This window comes from Molothrus aeneus, unplaced genomic scaffold (assembly GCF_037042795.1).
Source record: "Molothrus aeneus isolate 106 unplaced genomic scaffold, BPBGC_Maene_1.0 scaffold_30, whole genome shotgun sequence".
Classification (NCBI taxonomy): domain Eukaryota; kingdom Metazoa; phylum Chordata; class Aves; order Passeriformes; family Icteridae; genus Molothrus; species Molothrus aeneus.
In genome coordinates, this window is record NW_027098964.1 from 4,771,021 (window position 1) to 4,791,913 (window position 20,893).

At 54.7% G+C, this 20,893-nt stretch overlaps 3 protein-coding genes across 4 annotated transcripts in view; 2 read left to right on the forward strand and 1 right to left on the reverse strand.

Moving 5' to 3' along the window:
* DNMT1 (DNA methyltransferase 1) overlaps window positions 1–998 on the forward strand; it is a 28,077-nt gene extending 27,079 nt beyond the window's left edge. The window contains exon 34 of the mRNA XM_066570320.1: window positions 141–998. Within this exon, the coding sequence (XP_066426417.1) occupies window positions 141–199 (59 nt within the window). The 3' untranslated portion in view covers window positions 200–998. The remainder of the gene's footprint in view (window positions 1–140) is intronic.
* A 128-nt stretch (window positions 999–1,126) lies between these two features.
* On the forward strand, window positions 1,127–9,067 carry EIF3G (eukaryotic translation initiation factor 3 subunit G). Of its 2 annotated transcripts, XM_066570494.1 has the most exons (11): window positions 1,127–1,210; window positions 1,867–1,916; window positions 2,358–2,450; window positions 2,691–2,779; window positions 4,091–4,150; window positions 4,866–4,970; window positions 5,992–6,181; window positions 7,065–7,172; window positions 7,988–8,124; window positions 8,252–8,358; window positions 8,911–9,067. In XM_066570494.1, exons 1-11 carry the CDS (start codon window positions 1,191–1,193, stop codon window positions 8,924–8,926), a joined length of 975 nt encoding a protein of 324 aa, XP_066426591.1. In that variant the 5' UTR covers window positions 1,127–1,190; the 3' UTR covers window positions 8,927–9,067. The 2 variants fall into 2 exon arrangements, with proteins under 2 accessions (XP_066426591.1, XP_066426592.1); XM_066570495.1 differs by lacking the exon at window positions 2,358–2,450 and having other exon boundaries at window positions 1,138–1,210.
* Window positions 9,068–9,352: 285 nt separating this feature from the next.
* PPAN (peter pan homolog) lies at window positions 9,353–20,687 on the reverse strand. The gene is made up of 12 exons (XM_066570396.1): window positions 20,343–20,687; window positions 19,795–19,965; window positions 18,480–18,581; window positions 17,449–17,499; window positions 15,898–16,071; window positions 15,200–15,276; window positions 14,486–14,593; window positions 13,566–13,689; window positions 12,774–12,852; window positions 12,006–12,135; window positions 10,939–11,132; window positions 9,353–10,238 (listed from the first exon to the last, which is right to left on the reverse strand). The coding sequence occupies exons 1-12, from the start codon at window positions 20,358–20,360 to the stop codon at window positions 9,664–9,666; spliced, it is 1,803 nt and encodes a 600-aa protein (XP_066426493.1). The 5' UTR covers window positions 20,361–20,687; the 3' UTR covers window positions 9,353–9,663.
* Window positions 20,688–20,893: the final 206 nt, after the last annotated feature.

A 20,893-nucleotide genomic window follows, 5' to 3' on the forward strand; every position in this document is an offset into this window, starting at 1 on the left:
CTGGCTGTCCCCACTGGCCCTTCACTGTCCCCATTGTCCCCATTGTCCCCTCACTGTCCCATTGTCCCCTCACTGTCCCCATTGTCCCCACTGTCCCCTCACTGTCCCCATTGTCCCCTCACTGTCCCATTGTCCCGCAGGTCCCCTGGCTGCCGCTGCCGCTGTCCCGGTCCCGTCCCCGTCGTCCGGCGCCGCCTGAGCCGGGAGCGGAGCCTGGGGGGGGGGGGGAGGGGCGGGGGGGGGCCGGGCTCACCCGGGGCTGCGGCGCCTCAGCCTCGCCTTTAATTGGCCTTTTCTGCCTTTTTTAAATTTTATTTTCCTTTTTATTCCTCTTTTTTCCCCTTTTTTTTCTTTTTTCCCTTTTCCTTATTTTGTCTTTCTTTTTCTTTTATTTTCCCCCCCTTTTCTTCTTTTTTTCCCCTTTTCCTTCTTTTATTTCTCTTTTTCATTCTTTTCTTTCCCTCTTTTTTCTTTTTTCCCTTTTTTCTTTTCCCCCTTTTTTTCTTTTTTCCTTTTTCCTTCTTTTATTTTGCTTTTCCCCCTTTTTTTCTCCCTTTTTTCAGCTTTTCCTTCTTTAATTTTCGATTTTTTCTCTTTTCTCCCCTCATTTTATAATTTCCCCCTTTTTTATATCCCTTCCTTTTCCCCCTTTTTCCTCTTTTAACCCCTTATTTTCCCTTTCATTTTTCAATTTCCCCCCTCCTTTCCCTCGTTTTTTTTTTCTTTCTCTGCATTTTTCTGTCTTTTCTCCATCTTTTCAAAGCCTTTTTTATTTCCCCACTTTGCCTTTTGTTTATTTTATAATTTCTTTTTTTAATTCCCCTCCCTCCACGCTCTCTGTGCTGCTCCAACCTCCCTTCAGGGCCCGGCCCCTCTCCCCCGTTTTTATCGCATTGTACCCAACCCCCCGCGGCCGCTTTGTACAAGGTGCCACTCGATACTTTATGTAGTTTTTATATGTTGTAATATTTCTTCAAATAAATCGCGCCTATAAGTTATAAACAATTAAAAACAAATTCTCTGCGCCGCGCTACGAGTAGGCCGCAATCCCCATGGCGGCGTTGCTTAGCAACCGCTTCCCGCCATGCCCCGCGCGGCGCTTCCCGCCTTCCTCCCGCCGGAAGTGACGCCCACGGACCGGAAGTGGCGGGCGGCCTTTCCGGTGTGGCGGCGTGAGGGCGGCGGAGGCGATGCCGACCGGGGACTACGAGTGAGGGCGGGATCGGGAACCGGGATCGGGAACCGGGGATGGGAACCGGGATCGGGAACCGGGATTGGGGCCGGGAACCGGGATTGAGGTTGGAGAGGGGTTGTGAGGTGGATCGGGAGCGGCGGCGGCGGCGTCAGGCCTGTGGCCGTGTGAGGGGACCGGGAACGGGAATCGGGAGCGGGACCGGGATTGGGATCGGGAACCGGGAGCGGGGTTGGAAACGGGAACCGGGATTGAGGCCGGCATGGGGTTCCGAGGTGGATCGGGAGCGGCGGCGGCGGCGTCAGGCCTGTGGCCGTGTGAGGGGACCGGGAACGGGAATCGGGACCGGGATTGGGAACCGGGAACGGGGCCGGAGATCGGGAACCGGGTTTGGGGCCTGGAACCGGGACCGGGGTCACGGCGGCTCGGGGCCTGGCGGGGCCCGCTCGGGAGGTCCCGGCTGTGAGGCCTGGTCGGGCCCAGTTGGGGTTCCCGAGGTCCCGGTTGGGGTCCCGGGGGGGTTCGGGCGGGGCCGTGACCGTGAGGGGAAGGGAGGGGTGGGGAGGGACAGGAGAGACCCTGGGGGTGGCACCAGGTGGGACAGGAGGGGACAGGGACACCTGAGGGTGGCACCGGGTGGCACCGGAGCACCTGAGGCCGTTGTGTCCCCACAGCTCCAAGCCCAGCTGGGCTGACCAGGTGGAGGAGGAGGGAGGAGAGGATGGTGAGTGACACCGGGACACATGGGGGGTGGCACCTGTCACATCTGTCACACCTGGGACACCTGGGGGCGGTGGCACCTGTCACATCTTGGGACACCTGTCTGGGTGGCACCTGGGACACCATCAGGGGTGGCATCCGTGGCACTTGGAGCACCTGTCAGGGGTGGCATCTGTGCCACCTGTCACACCTGTGACACCTGTCATTGGTGCCACCTGTCACACCTGTGGTACCTGTCATTGGTGTCACACCTGTCACACCTGTGGTACCTGTCATTGGTGTCACACCTGCCAGAGGTGACACATCTCAGGGCTGTCACCTGTGTCCTTGGGGACAGAGAGCTGGGCAAGGCTGGGGTGACCTGCCCAGGTGAGAGGGGTCACCTGTGCCCAGGTGAGGTTCCCTGGGGGTTCCCTGAGCGCAGGTGTCCGTCTGTCTGTCCCAGACAAGGTCATCACCTCTGAGCTCCTCAAGGATCTGCCCCTGCCCGGGGTCCTGGGAGGCCCCTCCAGCGCCGAGGCCGAGCTGCTCAAGGGAGGTGAGAGGGGACACCTGGGGACACCTGGGGGGACACCTGGGGACACCTGGGACAGGTGGGGACACACCTGGGGCACACCTGACACACCTGGAGACACAGCTGGGGGCACCTGGGGGGGAGTGACACACCTGGGACAAACTTGACACACCTGGGGATACACCTGGGGACATGTGAGGACAGCTGGGACACACCTGGGGACACACCTGGGGACACCTGGGCCTCACCTGTCGCTGTCCCCAGGTCCCCTCCCCTCCCCCAAGGAGGTCGTCAATGGCAACATCAAAACCATCACCGAGTACCGCGAGGAGGAGGACGGGCGCAAGGTCAAGGTGGGCACGGGGGGCACCTTGGAGCCCTAAAATTGGCACCTGAGCCCCAAATTCGGCACCTCTGAGCCCCAAATTTGGGACCTGAGCCTCAAAATTGGCACCTCTGAACCCCAAAATTGGTACCTCTGGATCCCAAATTCAGAACTTCTGGACCCTAAAATTGACACCTGAGCCCCAAATTTGGAACTTCTGGACCCCAAATTTGGCACCTGAGCCCCCAAAATTGACACCCGAATCCCAAATTTGGCACCTGAGCCTCAAACTTGGCACCTCTGGACCCCAAATTTGGCACTTCTGAACTCAAATTTGGCACATCTGGACCCCAAATTAGGCATCTCTGAGCCCCAAACTTTGGCACCTCTCGGCTCAAATTTGGCACCTGAGCTCCAGAACTGGCACCTCTGGACCCCAAATTTGGAACTTCCTGACCCCAAATTTGGCACCTCAGCCTCAAAATTGGCACCTCTGAACCCCAAAATTGGTACCTCTGGATCCCAAATTTGGAACTTCTGGACCCTAAAATTGACACCTGAGCCCCAAATTTGGCACCTCTGAACCCCAAATTTCGCACCTCTTGAGTCCCAAAATTGGCATCTCTGAACCCCAAATTTGGCACCTCTGGACTCCAAATTTGGCACCTCTGGACCCCAAAATTGACACCTGAGCTCCGGATTTGGCACCTGAGCCTCAAAATTGGCACCTGAGCCTCAAACTTGGCACCTCTGGACCCCAAATTTGGCACCTCTGAACTCAAATTTGGCACCTCTGAGCCCCAAATTTGGCACCTGAGCTCCAGAATTGGCACCTCTGAACTCCAAATTTGGCATCTGAGGTCCAAAATTGGCACCTCTGGACCCCAAATTTGGCACCTGAGCCCCCAAAATTGGCGCCTCTGGACCGCAAATTTGGAACTTCTGGACCCCTAAAATTGACACCTGAGCCCCAAATTTGGGACCTGAGCCTCCAAAATTGGCACTTCTGAACTCAAATTTGGCACCTCTGAGCCCCAAATTTGGCACCCGAATCGCAAATTTGGCACCTCTGGACTCCAAATTTGGCTTTTTAGGGATTCAGGTGCTCCAGGAGTTCCGAAATTTGGGATTTTTGGGATCAGGTATTCCAGGAATTCCCAAAATTGGCAGCTGTGGACCCCAAATTTGGGATTTTTGAGGCTCAGGTGCTCCGGGAATTCCCAAATTTTGACTTTTTGGGATCAAGTGCTCCAGGAATTCCCAGATTTGGCAGCTGTGGACCCCAAATTCGGGATTTTTTGGGTTTTCCAGCCTCATTCCCACGTTTTTCCCATCCCAGATCATCCGAACGTTCCGGATCGAGACCCGCAAAGCCTCCAAGGCCGTGGCCCGGCGCAAGGTGAGGGAGAAACGGGAGAAAATGGGATTAAAATGGGCTAAAAATGGGATTAAAATGGGAAAAATTAAATTGGGAATGGGAAAAATTAAATAGGGAATGGGAAAAGTGGGATGAAAAATGGGATTAAAATGGGATTAAAATGGGAAAAATGGGATTGGGAATGGGAAAAATCAAATTTGGAATGGGAAAATGGGGAAAAATGGGATAAAATGGGATTAAAATGGGATTGGGAATGGGGAAATGGGATTGGGAATGGGGAAAATGGGGAAAAATGGGATTGGGAAATGGGGAAAACGGGATTGGGGAAAAGGGGATTAAAATGGGAAAATGGGATAAAAACAGGATTTACCTGTGGAAAATGGGATTAGGAAAAATGGGATTTGGGATTGGGAAAAGTGGGATTTGGGAAAATGGGAAAAGTGTGATTGGAATGGGAAAAGTGGGATTGGGAATGGGATTTACCTGGGAAAAATGGGATTTACCTGGGAATGGGATTGGGAAAAATGGGAAAATTTGATTGACCTGGGAAAAATGGGATTGGGAATGGGAAAAATGAGATTGAGAAAAATGGGATTTACCTGGGAAAACTGGGATTTACCTGGGAATGGGAACCAGGGGGGGTTCAGGTGTCGCCATGGGAACGGGGCTGGAATCCCAAATTTCCCGAATTTCCCAGGATTTTCAGGCTCCTTTTCCCGTTTTTCCCTCTCCTCAGAACTGGAAGAAATTTGGGAATTCCGAGTTCGACGCCCCCGGGCCCAACGTGGCCACGACGACCGTGAGCGACGACGTCTTCATGACCTTCATCACCAGCAAGGAGGTACGGCCAGGTGTGCCCAGGTGTGCCCCAAAAATGTGCCCAGGTGTACCCCAAAAAGTGTCCCCAGGTGTGCCCCAAAAATGTGCCCAGGTGTACCCCAGAAATGTTCTCAGGTGTACCCCAGAAATGTCCTCAGGTGTGCCCCAAAAAACGTCCTCAGGTGTGCCCAGGTGTGCCCCAGAAATGTCCTCAGGTGTGCCCCAGAAATGTTCTCAGGTGTGCCCAGGTGTGCCCCAGAAATGTCCCCGGGTATGCCCCAGAAATGTTCTCAGGTGTGCCCCAGAAATGTTCCCAGGTGTGCCCCAAAAAACGTCCCCAGGTGTGCCCCAGAAATGTCCCAAAACATTTCCCCAGGTGTGCCCCAAAAAGTGTCCTCAGGTGTGCCCCAGAAATGTTCCCAGGTGTGCCCCAAAAAACGTCCCCAGGTGTGCCCCAAAAAACGTCCTCAGGTGTCTCCAGGTGTGCCCCAAAAAATGTCCCCAGGTGTGCCCCAGAAATGTCCTCAGGTGTGCCCCAGAAATGTCCCAAAACATGTCCCCAGGTGTGCCCCAAAAAGTGTCCCCAGGTGTGCCCCAAAAAAATGTCCCCGGGTGTCCCCAGGTGTATCTCAGGTGTGTTCAGGTGTATCTCAGGTGTCCCCAGGTGCGCTCAGGTGTGTCCCCATGCGGGACCTGAACTGCCAGGAGGAGGAGGACCCATGAACATCTCTAGGTGTGCCCCATACCCACGTGTGTCCCCAGGTGTCCGTAGCTGTCCCCAGGTGTCCGTAGCTGTCCCCAGGTCTATCTCAGGTGTCCCCAGGTGCGCTCAGGTCTATCTCAGGTGTGTCCCCATGCAGGACCTGAACTGCCAGGAGGAGGAGAACCCCATGAGCATCTCTAGGTGTGCCCCATGAGCATCTCTAGGTGTGCCCCATACCCACGTGTGTCCCCAGGTGTCCGTAGCTGTCCCCAGGTGTCCGTAGCTGTCCCCAGGTGTCCCCAGGTGCGCTCAGGTCTATCTCAGGTGTGTCCCCATGCAGGACCTGAACTGCCAGGAGGAGGAGGACCCCATGAACAAGCTCAAGGGCCAGAAGATCGTCTCGTGCCGCATCTGCAAGGGCGACCACTGGACCACGCGCTGCCCCTACAAGGACACGCTGGGGCCCATGCAGAAGGAGCTGGCCGAGCAGCTGGGGCTGTCCACGGGCGAGAAGGAGAAGCTGCCCGGAGGTGGGACCCCAAAAATCCCAAATTCTGGGGTTTTTGGGGCAATTTTGGGGATTTTCCCTGGGTTTTTTCCCTTTTTTTTCCCCATTTTTATGAGGTTCCATAGCCCCTAAGGTCACCGTGGTGGCCCCGCTGTGGTGGCCCCGTGCAGAAGGATCTGCTGGGGCTCTCCATGGTGGAGAAGGAGAAGCTGCCCGCAGGTGGGACCCCAAAAATCCCAAATTTTGGGGACCCCAAAAATCCCAAATTCTGGGGTTTTGGGGGAATTTTGGGGATTTTTCCTGGTTTTTTCCCTGTTTTTTTCCCTGTTTTTGTGAGGTTGCGTAGCCCAAACATCACCACGGTGGCCCCATTGGTGTTGTGGTGGTGGTGGCCCCGTGCAGAAGGAGCAGCTGGGGCTCTCCATGGTGGAGAAGGAGAAGCTGCCCGGAGGTGGGACCCCAAAATCCCAAATTCTGGGGTTTTGGGGGAATTTTGGGGATTTTTCCTGGTTTTTTCCCTGTTTTTCTGAGGTTGTGTAGCCCAAACTTCACCATGGTGGCCCCATTGTGGTGGTGGCCCCGTGCAGAAGGATCTGCTGGGGCTCTCCATGGGTCAGAAGAAACTTCCAGGAGGTTGGACCCCAAATCCCAAATCTCACTTTTTTTGGGAATTTTTCCCATATTTTTCCCATTTTTGTACCCTTGTGGTGGCCCCAAGGTCACCGTGGTGGCCCCGTTGTGGTGGCCCCGTGCAGAAGGAGCAGCTGGGATTGTTCCTCACCTGTTCCTCACCTGTCCCCACCTGTCCCTTTACCTGTCTCACCTGTCCCTTTACCTGTCCCCACCTGTCCCTTTACCTGTCCCTTCACCTGTCCCCACTGTCCCCTTACCTGTCCCCCCTGCAGAGCCGGAGCCGGTGGCCGCCCAGGTGAGCAAGACGGGCAAGTACGTCCCGCCCAGCCTGAGGGACGGCGCCAGCCGGCGCGGGGAGTCCATGCAGCCCAACCGCAGAGGTGGGGACACCTGGGGACACCTGGGGGGGAGAAAAACACACCTGGGGACACCTGGGGGCTGGGGAACACACCTGGGGCACCTGGGGGGGAGAAAAACACACCTGGGGGGCACCTGGGGGGCTGGGGAACACACCTGGGGCACCTGGGGGGCTGGGGAACACACCTGGGGCACCTGGGGGGGAGAAAAACACACCTGGGGACACCTGGGGGGCTGGGGAACACACCTGGGGACACCTGGGGGGCTGGGGAACACACCTGGGGACACCTGGGGGGCTGGGGAACACACCTGGGGACACATGGGGGGGCAGGAACACACACCTGGGGACACCTGGAGACACCTGGGGGGGGGGAGAAAAACACACCTGGGGCACCTGGGGGGGATAAAAACACACCTGGGGGGTTCTGGGGGTACCTGGGGGGCTCTTGGGGACACCTGGGACACACCTGAGGACAGACACCTGGGGAGCTCTGGACACACCTGGGGGGCTCTGGGGACATCTGGGATGCACCTGGGGGAGAAGAACCACACTTGGGGACAGCTGGGATTCACCTGGGGGTACCTGGGACACACCTGGGGACACCTGGGATCCACCTGGGGACAGCTGGGACACACCGGGGGTACCTGGGACACACCTGGGGTACCTGGGACACACCTGGGGGGCTCTGGGGACAGCTGGGACACACCTGGGGGTACCTGGGACACACCTGGGGTACCTGGGCAGCTTTTGGGCACACCTGAGGGGACAAACCCCACTCCTGTGGCCCCTGGGAGTGCCCCTGGGGCTCACCTGAGGCCCTGCCTCACCTGTCCCCAGCCGATGACAACGCCACCATCCGCGTCACCAACCTGTCGGAGGACACGCGCGAGACCGACCTGCAGGAGCTGTTCCGCCCCTTCGGCTCCATCTCCCGCATCTACCTGGCCAAGGACAAGACCACGGGCCAGTCCAAGGTGGGCACCGTCACCTGGGGCGGGGCAGCCCCGCCCAGCTGTGCCCAGCTGTGCCCAGGTGTGCCGAGCCAGCTGTGCTGAGCCAGGTGTGCCGAGCCAGCTGTGCTGAGCCAGGTGTGTCCCCCAGGGCTTCGCCTTCATCAGCTTCCACCGGCGCGAGGACGCGGCCAGAGCCATCGCGGGCGTGTCCGGCTTCGGCTACGACCACCTGATCCTGAACGTGGAGTGGGCCAAGTGGGTACACCTGGGACACCTGGGGACACCTGGGGACACACCTGGGCATTCATCTGGGGGGGTCACACCACCTGATCCTCAGCGTGGAGTGGGCAAAGTGGGGACACCTGGGAACACCTGGGTACAGCTGGGGACCCCTGGGAGCTCATCTGGGGACACCTGGGGACACCTGGGGACACACCTGGGGACACACCTGGGTACAGCTGGGGACACACCTGGGGGCACACCAGGGCACACCTGGGGCACACACCTGGGGACACCTGGGCACACCTGGATTACACCAGGACACACCTGGGCACACCTGGATTACACCAGGACACACCCAGGGCACACCTGGGCACACCTGGGGCACACCTGGATTACACCAGGGCACACCTGGGCACACCTGGGGACACCTGGGCACACCTGGATTACACCAGGACACACCAGGACACACCTGGGCACACCTGGGGACACCTGGGCACACCTGGATTACACCAGGACACACCCAGGGCACACCTGGGCACACCTGGGCGTCCCTCACTTCTCCTTTCTCCCTTTTTCCTCCCCCAGGCCCTCGACCAACTGAGCCGCTCCCAGTCCGGCCCCAGCGGATCCCAGTTGGTCCCAGTTGGTCCCAGTTTGGTCCCAGTTTGGTCCCAGTTTGGTCCCAGTTGGTCCCAGTTTGGCTCCAGTTCATCCCAGTTCAATAAAGCTCTGGGTTCTGGCACCGGCCCCGTCCCAGCATTTTGGGTGGAAAAAATGGGAATTTTGGGATTTGGGGGTGGGAAATTGGGAATTTGGGGGAGGAAATGCGAATTTAGGGTGGGAAATGAGAATTTTGGGTTGAAAAAATGGGAATTTTGGTGGGAAAATGGAAATTATGGGTGGAAAAAATGGGAATTTTTTGGGGGGGAAAAGTGGGATTTGGGGCTGAGAGAGGAGATTTTGGGTGGGAGAAGTGGGATTTGGGGTGGGAAAAGTGAAATTTTCCTGGAAAAAAGAGCGACCCGAGTTCTCGGGGTGAATCCAACTTTATTCCCCCCTCTTCTTTCGCCTTTTTTGAGGTTTTTTTCCCCATTTTTCTGGGATTTTTTCCCCACACTTTTCCTCTTTTTTTGTTGTTTTCCCCCATTTTTTTGGGGTTAGTTCCTCTGGATTTGGGGGAATCCCAGCAGGGAAAAGCTGAGGGAACTTTGGGGAGGATCCCAAAATTTTTCTGGAAATCCCAAAATTCCGTTGGACCCCAAAATCCATCCCAGAGACCCCAAATTCCCGACCCCATTGGGATCAGGGGGGTCCCAAATTCCCCAATTTTTTCCCCTCTCAGTTTTTCCTTTTCCGGGCTCGTCCTGGCCGAGGGAAATTTGGGATTTTCTGGGGGCTCAGGAGCTTCCCACGGCGGGATTTGGGGTTTTTGGGGTGTCCTGGGGAAGATTTGGGGTTTTTGGGGTGTCTCGGGTGGGATTTGGGGTTTTTGGGGTGTCTCGGGTGGGATTTGGGATTTTTGGGGTGTCCCGGGTGGGATCTGGAGGTTCCAGGTTGGGATTTTGGGGTTTCCTGTTGGGATTTGGGGGTTCCGGGTTTCCTGGGGTGGGATTTGGGGTTTTTGGGGTGTCCCGGGTGGGATTTTGGGGTTCTCTGTTGGGATTTTGGGGTGCCACGACGAAATTTGGGATTTCCAGGGTGGGATTTCGGGGTTCCAGGGTGGGGATTTTGGGATCCAGGTGTGAAATTTGGGGTTCCTGGGGTGGATTTTTGGGATCCAGGTGTGGATTTTGGGGTTCCTGGGGTGGATTTTGGGGTTCCTGGGGTGGATTTTGGGCTCCTCTTCCGTCGTTTCCGGGCTCGGGGCGCGGCCGAGGGGCTTCGCTTCCTCTTGGAGCTGCCAGGGAACAAATCTGGGGGAAAAAGGGGGAAAATGGGAATTTAGAGGGGAAAAAATGGGATTTAGGGGGGAAAAATTGGGATTTGGGGAGAAAAAATGGAATTTAGGGATGGAAAATTGGGATTTAAGAGAATAAAAATGGGATTTGGAGGGAATAAAAGGGGTTTGGGGAGGAAAAAAAAGGAATTTAAGGATAAAATTTTGGGATTTGGGGGGAAAATTTGGGATTTGTGGTGCCAGGAGGGCCCCGGAAGTGTCAGAGCGTTTACTTTGATCCCAAATCACGGAAATTCAGGAATTTTGGCGTCATCAGCCACTTCCGGGGAGGGAAACCCCAAAATCACCTGAAACCTCCCCAAAATTCACCTGGGAACCCCAAAATCACCTGAAACCTCCCCAAAATTCACCTGAAACCTCCCCAAAATTCACCTGGAACACCCCAAAATTTCCTTTTATACCCCCCAAACCTCACCTGGAGCCCCCCAAACTCACCTGGAAAGCCCAAAATTCACCTGGAGCCCCCCAAAACTCACCTGAAAACCCCAAAATTCACCTGAGTCTCCCCTAAATTCACCTGGAACCCCCCAAAACTCACCTGGATCCTCCCCAAATCCCCCATTACACCCCTAAAACTCACCTGGCGCCCCCCAAAACTCACCTGAAACCCCCAAATTCCCTTTTCCTGCCCCACACCCCCCCTGCCCCCGGCTCACCTGGCTCGGGCTCCTCCCCCAGCTCCTCTCTGTAATATTCGGCCTCGTCCTCGTCCGACGCCTCGGCCTCGCCCGCCTCAGGTGCGCCGGGGTCCTCGACGTCGCTGTCACCTCCAGGGCCACCTGCGGGGCCACCCCCGGTGTCACCTGCGGGGCCACCTGGGGCCCGGCCCATCCCGGCCAGGCTGCGCTCCCTGAGAGGGACAGGGGAGGGACAGGTGAGGACAGGGGAGGGACAGGTGGGGACAGGTGAGAGGGACAGGTGGGGACAGGGGAGGAGGACAGGTGGGGACAGGTGGGGACAGGGGAGGGACAGGTGAGAGGGACAGGTGGGGACAGGGGAGGAGGACAGGTGGGGACAGGTGGGGACAGGTGAGACGGGAGGGACAGGTGGGGACAGGGGAGGGACAGGTGGGGACAGGTGAGGGGGACAGGCGGGGACAGGGGAGGGGGACAGGTGAGACAGGGGAGGGACAGGTGGGGACAGGGGAGGGGGACAGGTGGGGACAGGTTGGGACAGGTGGGGACAGGTGAGGGACAGGGGAGGGACAGGTGAGGGACAGGGGAGGGGGACAGGGGAGGGGCAGGTAAGGGGACACTTGGGGGAGCCTCACCTGTGTCACCTTTCTGCCCTCACCTGGGAGGACCCTGCCACCTTCAACTGTCCCTGTCCAACCTGTCCCAGTCTCACCTGTCCCCTGTATCTCACCTGTCCCCATGTCTCACCTGTCCCCTCACCTGTCCCCGTGTCTCACCTGTCCCTGTCCCCTGTCCCTGTCCTCTGTGTCTCACCTGTCCCTGTCCCTGTGTCTCACCTGTCCCCTCACCTGTCCCCTGTGTCCCACCTGTCCCATGTCTCACCTGTCCCTGTCCCTGTCACTGTCCCCTGTCCCCACACCTGTCCCATGTCTCACCTGTCCCTGTCCCCTCACCTGTCCCCTGGGTCTCACCTGTCCCTGTGTCTCACCTGTCCCTGTCACTGTCACTGTCCCTGTCCCTGTCCCAGTCTCACCTGTCCCCTCTCCCCTCACCTGTCCCCTGTATCTCACCTGTCCCCCGGGTCTCACCTGTGCCGTTCCCGCTGTTTCCGTTTCCTCTCCAGGTTCTGCTCCTGCTGCCGCCTCCGCTCCGCCCTCACCTGGAGCCGCTGCTCGCGCCGGGCCAGGAGCTCCCGGAGCTCCTCCTCACCTTTGGGGGCTGCAGGTAAAACACACCTGGGTTACACCTGGGATACACCTGGGTTACACCGGGGATACACCTGGGATACACCGGGGATACACCTGGGATACACCTGGGTTACACCTGAGATACACCGGGGTTACACCTGGGTTACACCTGGGATACACCTGGGTTACACCTGGGTTACACCTGAGATACACCGGGGATACACCGGGGTTACACCTGGGTTACACCTGGGACACACCTGGGTTACACCGGGGATACACCTGGGATACACCTGAGATACACCGGGGTTACACCTGGGATACACCTGAGACACCAGGGATAGGTGTCCCCTATCCCTGTCCCAGGTGTGTCCCAGCTGTGTCCCCAGGTGTGTCCCAGGTGTGTCCCCAGCTGTGTCACCTGTCCCAGGTGTGTCCCAGCTGTGTCCCCAGGTGTGTCCCAGGTGTGTCCCCAGCTGTGTCACCTGTCCCAGGTGTGTCCCAGGTGTGTCCCAGGTGTGTCCCAGGTGTGTCACCTGTCCCAGGTGTGTCCCAGCTGTGTCCCAGGTGTGTCCCAGCTGTGTCCCCAGGTGTGTCCCAGCTGTGTCACCTGTCCCAGGTGTGTCCCAGCTGTGTCCCAGCTGTGTCACCTGTCCCAGGTGTGTCACTCACCCAGCCCATGGTAGAGGACGTTGCCCTGGCCCAGCCCCTCCTCCACCTTCAGCAGCTGCAGCGTCAGACGGGGCCCGATCTGGGACAGACGGACACGGGGACAGACGGACACGGGGACAGGGACAGACGGGGGACAGGGGGACACTCAGTGTCACAGCGCTCTGCTGTGTCACCCCATTGGTGTCACCTCGGTCAGTCTCACTGCGCTCTGCTGGGTCACCCCAGTGTCCCCAATGTCCCCATTGATGTCCCCAGTGTCCCCTCAGTGTCCCCACTGTCACCTCGGTCAGTCTGATGGCGCTTTGCTGTGTCACCCCAATGTCACCCCAATGTCCCTATTGTCCCCTCAGTGTCCCCACTGTCACCTCGGTCAGTCTGATGGCGCTCTGCTGTGTCACTCCATTGTCCCCTCAGTGTCCCCAGTGTCCCCATTGATGTCCCCATTGTCCCCTCAGTGTCCCCATTGTCCCCATTGGTGTCCCCTCAGTGTCCCCATTGTCCCCTCAGTGTCACCTTGGTCAGCCTGATGGCGCTCTGCTGTGTCACCCCAGTGTCCCCTCAGTGTCCCCATTGTCCCCTCAGTGTCCCCATTGTCCCCTCAGTGTCACCTCGGTCAGCCTGATGGCGCTCTGCTGTGTCACCCCAGTGTCCCCTCAGTGTCCCCATTGTCCCCTCAGTGTCCCCATTGTCCCCTCAGTGTCACCTCGGTCAGCCTGATGGCGCTCTGCTGTGTCACCCCAGTGTCCCCATGGATGTCCCCATGGATGTCCCCATGGATGTCCCCATTGTCACCTCGGTCAGCCTGATGGCGCTCTGCTGTGTCACCGCGTTCCCGCGCCCGGCGCAGTTCTGGGGCAGTTCCAGAACGTTCTGGGACCCGTCCGGCTCCGCTTCGCTCTCGGACAGGACAACGTCCCTGGGGAGGGGACAGGGACAGGTGACACAGGGACAGGACAGGACAGGGGACACAGGGACAGGTGACACAGGTGACACCTCTGGGACAGGACAACGTCCCTGGGGAGGGGACAGGGACAGGTGACACAGGGACAGGACAGGGGACACAGGGACAGGGGACATCTCTGGAGGTGTCCCCAATGTCCCCCTTTCTCCCCCAGTGTCCCCATGAGCAGCTGGCTGATGTCCCTGGGATGTCCCCAACCCCCAATGTGTCCCTGATGTCCCCGAGGTGTCCCCAAGGTGTCTCTGTGAGGTCCCCAATGTCCCCATGGTGTCCCCAAGGTACCCCATCAGGAGCTGGCTGATGTCGTCCATCCCGCCCAGGTGTCCCCACTGTCCCCAAGGTGTCCCCACTGTCCCCAAGGTGTCCCCATTGTCCCCAGGGTGTCCCCGTGGTGTCCCCATACCCCGTGAGGAGCTGGCTGATGTCGTCCATCCTGCCCAGGTGTCCCCAATGTCCCCGTGGTGTCCCCAATGTCCCCATTGTCCCCAATGTGTCCCCAATGTCCCCGTGGTGTCCCCAATGTCCCCATTGTCCCCAAGGTGTCCCCAATGTCCCCGTGGTGTCCCCAAGGTGTCCCCATTGTCCCCAGGGTGTCCCCAATGTCCCCATTGTCCCCAAGGTGTCCCCAGGGTGTCCCCAGTGTCCCCGTGGTGTCCCCAATGTCCCCATTGTCCCCAAGGTGTCCCCAATGTCCCCAAGGTGTCCCCAATGTGTCCCCAATGTCCCCGTGGTGTCCCCACTGTCCCCATACCCCGTGAGGAGCTGGCTGATGTCGTCCATCCTGCCCAGGTTCGGGAATTTCTCCTGGAGAATTTTCCGGAGCCCCCGGCTGAGCCCCACGGGCACCACCTGGACACTGCTGGAAATGGGGGAAAAACGGGGGAATTTGGGAAAAAATGGGAAAAAAAGGGGAAAAAATGGGGAAAAAATGGAAAAAAATAGGGAAAAATGGGAAAAAATGGGGAAAAGTGGGAAAAAAATAGGAAAAAAATGGGAATTTGAGAATGGGGAACCACCTGGACACTGCTGGAAATGGGGGAAAAACGGGGGAATTTGGGAAAAATCCTGGAAAAATGGGAATTTGGGACTCTGGGAATTCAGGACTTTGAGACTTTGGGAATTTGAGATTTTGGGAATTTGGGGAATTCAAGATTTTGGGAATTCAGGATTTTGGGAATTGGGGAATTGGGGACGCCGGGACTTTGGGAATTTGGAATTCAGGAATTTGGGAATTGGGGAAATTAGGAATTTGGGGATTTTGGGAATTCAGGATTTTGGGAATTGGGGAATTCAGGATTTGGGAATTTGGGACTTCAGAACTTTGAGAATTGGGGACTTTGGGAATTTGGGACGCTGGGATTTTGGGAATTTGGAATTCGGGAATTTGGGATTTTGGGAATTCAGGAATTTGGGATTTGGGGATTTTGGGAATTGGGGATTTGGGATTTTGGGCTCGGGCTCTCACTAGTGTCGGAATTCCAGGAGCTGGGAGTCGGCGTCGTAGGAGATCAGCAAACAGCGACGGATGGAGTTCAGGTTCACCTGGGATGGGAAAAACGGGAAAAATGGGAAAAAACGGGAAAAAAACTGGAAAATGGGAATGGGGAAAATCCCCTTTTCTCTGTTCCCAGACCCCAAATCCCCTTTTCCTGCCCCTCTCCCCATTTTCCCAAATCCCAGCTCCCAAATTCCCAGATAATTCCCAGATAAAATTCCAGATAAAATTCCAGGACAATTCCCAGATAATTCCCAAACAAATCCCAGATAATTCCTGATTAATTCCCAATTAATTCCCACATAATTCCCAGATAACTCCTGACTAATTCCCACATAATTTTTAATTAATTCCCACATAATTCCCGGATAATTTCCAGATATTTCCCGCATAATTCCTGATTAATTCCCACAAAATTTCTGGTTAATTCCTGACAAATTCCCACATAATTCCTGATTAATTCCCAATTAATTCCCAGATCATTCCCACATAATTCCTGATTAATTCCCACATAATCCCCAATTAATTCCCGAATAATTCCCATACAATCCCCAATTAAATCCCGATTCATTCCCGATTCATTCCCACAGAATTCCCGGACCGTTTCCCACGTGATCCCCGAGGAATCCCCGGCCGATGGGGGCTGGGATTCCGGAACGTTCCCTGACCCTGTGGACGTTGAGGGCCGGGAACATCCCCTGGAACATCCCGGCCATGAGCCTGAGCTCCGCCCGCGCCCGCGCCCCGAAATTGCCCAGCACCAGCAACGGGGGGTGCAGGAACTGCTGCTCGTGCATGCGGTGCCGCCGGAGGGCCGAGACCACGTCCCGCACCAGGGAGTACTGGAACGGGGCAGAAAACGGGAAAAACGGGGAAAAAAAGGGAAAAAAAAATCATTAAAATCCATTGAATCCCATCAAAATCCCATTAAAATCCATTGAATCCCATTAAAATCCCATTAAAATTCCATTTAATCCCATTAAAATCCACCCCAGAATCTCCACGGTGCCGCCGGAGGGCCGAGACCACGTCCCGCACCAGGGAGTACTGGAATGGGGCAAAAAGGGGGAAAAATGGGGAAAATGGGGAAAAAAAATCATTAAAATCCTGAAAAAAATCATTAAAATCCTGAAAAAATCATTAAAATCCTGAAAAAGTCATTAAAATCTCATTAAAATTCCATTAAAATCCCATTAAAATCCACCCCAAGGAGCCCCAGATCTGCTGCTGGTGCAGGCGCTGCCTTCTGAGGGCTGAGACCATGTCCCAGACAAGGGAGTGCTGGAATGGGGCAAAAAACGGGAAAAATGGGAAAAAATCATTAAAATCCTGAAAAAATCTTTAAAATCTCATTAAAATCTCATTAAAATTCCATTAAAATTCCATTAAAATCCCATTAAATCCCATTAAAATCCACCCCAAGGAGCCCCAGAACCAGGCGGTGCCTCCTGAGGGCCGAGACCACGGCCCACACCAGGGAGTCCTGGAACGGGGCAAAAAACGGGAAAAATGGGGAAAAATGGGGAAAAAAAATTATTAAAATCCATTGAATCCCATCAAAATCCATTTAATCCCATTAAAATCCCATTAAAATCCCATTCAATCCCATTAAAATCCACCCCCAGGAGCCCCAGAACCAGGCGGTGCCTCCTGAGGGCCGAGACCACGGCCCACACCAGGGAGTGCTGGAACGGGGCAAAAAAGGGGAAAAATGGGGAAAAAATCATTAAAATCCTGAAAAAAATCATTAAAATCCTGAAAAAGTCATTAAAATCTCATTAAAATCCCATTAAAATCCACCCCAGAATCACAAAAATCCCCCCAGAATCTCTGTGGTGCCTCCTGAGGGCCGAGACCAGGTCCCGCTCCAGGGAGTGCTGGAATGGGGCAAAAAAGGAGAAAAATGGGAAAAAAAATGGGGAAAAATGGGATTGAATCCCAAGAAAAATTTAAATAAATCCATTTATTCCCCAAAAAATCAGCCCAGAATCCCCCAAAAAATCCCAAATCCCCCAAAAAAATCCCGAATTCCGCATCAGGGAGTGCTGGGAAAGGAGGAATAATGAGATGGAATCCCAAAGAAATCCTGGAATTCTCTCTGGAATGTGCAAAAATCACCCCAGAATTCCCAAAAAAAAAACAACCTGGGATCAATCCCTCCCCCAGAATTCCCAAAAAATTCCCAAAATTCCCAAAATTCCCAGAATTCCTGGACGCACCTGCAGCACTTTGAAGGTCAGGGTGGGACCCCCCGGCAGCCGGAAAAGTTTCTGGGAAAGAGGAAAAGATTCAGGAATGGGAAAAATCCGGGAAAATTCCAGAAAAATCCTGGAAAAATCCTCAGAAAAATCCCAGGAAAATTCTGGGAAAAAATCCAGGAAAATTCTGGGAAAAATCCCAGGAAAATTCCCATAAAAATCTCGGGGAAATCCTCAGAAAATTCCCAGAAAAAATGCTGGGAAAATTCCAGGAAAATCCTGGAGAAAAAAAAAAAAAAGGAAAAATTCCTGGAGAAATCCTGTGAAAATTCTCAGGAAAATCCTGGAAAAATTCTGGGAAATTCCTCAGAAAACTCCCAGGAAAATCCTGGTAAAATCCCAGTAAAATGCTGGGAAAATCCCAGAAAATCCTTGGAAAAAAATCCTGGAATATTCCTGGGAAAATTCCATAGAACTCCCATAAAAAATCCTGGGTAAACCTCAGAAAATTCCTGGGAAAATCCTGGAAAAAATCCTGGAAAAATCCCAGGAAAAACATCCTGGGAAAATCCCAGGGAAATAACGGGAAAATCCCAGAAAAAAAAATCCGTAAAAATCCCAGAAAAATTCTGAAAAAAAATCCCATAAAAATCATGGGAAAATCCCAGAAAAATCTTCAGAAAAATCCCAAAAAAAATCCCATAAAAATCTGGAAAAAAATCCCATAAAAATCATGGGAAAATCCAAGAAAAATCTTCAGAAAAATCCCCAAAAAAATCCCGGAAAAAAAAAAAAAAAAATTCCCCCCAAAAATCCCAGAAAAATCCTGGAAAATTCCCATTAAAATCCCATAAAAATTCCCAACCCCAAACCCCAAAACCCCAAAATCCCCAAGCCCCATCCCAGACCCATCAGAGCGTTTACTTTGGGATCAATCACAGAATTTGGGATCAATCTGGAAAATTCTTCATCCTCTGGGTCCGGGAGGGATTTGGGACCCCCTGGAATTGCCCGAAATTCCTAAAAATGCCCCAAATTCCCGGGATTCTCACCAGGTTGACGCCGGTTTGGGATTTGCTGAGCACCAGGAACTGGGTGACCCCCAAGGGCCCGGCCACGGCCACCAGGTCCCGCAGGGAATTGCTCCGGCGCACCTGGAAAATCCCAAAATTCCCAAATCCCCAAATTCCTGAGGAGTCCCAGAAATCCTGAAAGAGGAACCTCGGAATTCCTGGGAAAAACCTCGAAATTCCTGGGAAAAAAACCCTGAAATTCTTGGGGAAAAAACCCCAAAATTTCTGGAAGAAAAACCTCGAAATTCCAGAGAAAAACCCCGAAATTCCTGGGAAAAAACCCAAAATTCCTGGAGAAAAAAACTGAAATTCTTGGGGAAAAAAACATGAAAATTCCTGGGAAAAAACCCTGAAATTCCTGGGAAATCCCAAAATTCCTGAATCCCAAATTCTTGAATCCTAAATTCCTGACTCACAACATTCCTGAATCCCAAAGTTCCTGAGTCTCACAATTCCCGAATCCCAAATTCCGAAAATCCCCTCAAAATTCCTGGGAAAAAAACCCCGAAATTCCTGGAGAAAAAACCTGAAATTCTTGGGAAAACCCCCCAAAATTCCTGGAAGAAAAAAACTCAAAATTCCTGGGAAAAAAAACCCCAAAATTCCTGCAAGAGAAACCTCGAAATTCCAGAGAAAAACCTGAAATTCTTGGGGAAAAAAACTGAAATTCTTGGGAAAAAAACCCCAAAATTCCTGGAAGAGAAATCTCAAAATTCCTGGGGAAAAAAAACCCTGAAATTCCTGGGAAATCCCAAAATTCCTGAATCCCAAATTCCAAAAATCCCCCAAAAATCCTGGCCGTGAAGGGCTCCAGGACCCCCCTGAGCCCATTCCCAGTGTCCCGAATCCCCATTCCCAGTGATCCCAACGTCCCGAATGTGTCCCCAGGTGCGTCCCCGAGGTGTCCCCAATGTCCCCAAGGTGTCCCCAGTGTCCCCAGGTGCGTCCCCAAGGTGTCCCCAATGTCCCCAAGGTGTCCCCAACGTCCCCCGGGTGTCACCTGCAGGTTCCTGGCTGTGAAGGGCTCCAGGACCCCCTGAGCCCAACCCCAGTGTCCCCAGTACCCCAATGTCCCCAATCCCCAATCCCAGTGATCCCAATGTCCCAGGTGTGTCCCCAAGGCGTCCCCAAGGTGTCCCCCGGGTGTCACCTGCAGGTTCCTGGCCGTGAAGGGCTCCAGGACCCTCCTGAGCCCATTCCCAGTGTCCCAATGTCCCCATTCCCAGTGTCCCCAATCCCCAATCCCAGTGATCCCAATGTCCCAAATGTGTCCCCAACATCCCCCGGGTGTCACCTGCAGGTTCCGGGCCGTGAAGGGCTCCAGGACCCTCCTGAGGTCCTTGCAGAGGCTCCTGAGGCTCCTCCCGGGCCGGCCCCGGGGAAACACGAACGAGTGAGGGACGGAGGAGAATTCCTGCTCCGAGCGCAGCCGGGCCTGGGCGCGCTGCTGCCGCTGGAAACGGCTCTGAAAGGGTTAAAAACATCCTCAATTATCCCCAAAAAGCCAAAAATTTGGGAATTCCGATCCTGAGAAAACCCAATATCCGGGAGTTTCCAGCCCCTCCCAACGCTGAAATCCCGTTTTCGCCTCTCCAGAATGGGCTGGAAACTCCAAAATTTGGGATTTCCGAGACCCCCTCCCCCCGATCCCACTTTTCCCCTCACGAGTCCCAAAATTTTGGGATTTTTCCCCAAAATTTTGCGATCCCGCAGCTTTTTTCGCCCCTCCCGCCACTCCCGACCCCCCGCTGCTCCCCTGACCCTTCCCTGTCCCGGTTTTTCTCGGTTTTTCCCGGTTTTTTCCCCTTTTTTTCCCATTTTTTCCCGGTTTTTCCCCCCGACCTTCCCGGGCCGCCCCATCCCGCCGCGGCCGCGTGTCCTCGCTACTTCCGGTGTCTCCCCAACGCTTCCGGTCACTTCCGGTGTGTCGCTTCCGTTTCCTTCCGGGTTTCAATTTTTCCCCGAACTTGAGTTCCGGTGGTTTTGTTGCCCCGTTGGTTTGGGGCCAAAAAAAATCACAAAAAAATACCAAAAAAATCAAAAAAATGCCCCAAAATCCTTCCCAGGGAGCCCAAAGTCCCCGGCGCGGCAGTGAATGAGAGAGGGAGACTGTGGGAGGAGTTTTGGGTTTAATGGAGAAGCCCAGTGACCCCTCAAGTGTGGAGGAGACTCCGAAAATTCCCCAAAATTCCCCCGAAAATCCCCCAAAAGTTCCCCAAAATTCCCCCCAAAATTCCCCCCAAAATTCCCCCTAGAATTCCCCAAAATTCCCAAGATCCCCCAAAGTTTCCCAAAACCCCCCAAAATGTCCTAAAATCTCCTAAACCCCCCCCCCAGTTTCACCCCAAATCCCCCCCAGGACTCCCCAGAATCCAGAATTTTTGGGGTGGCCT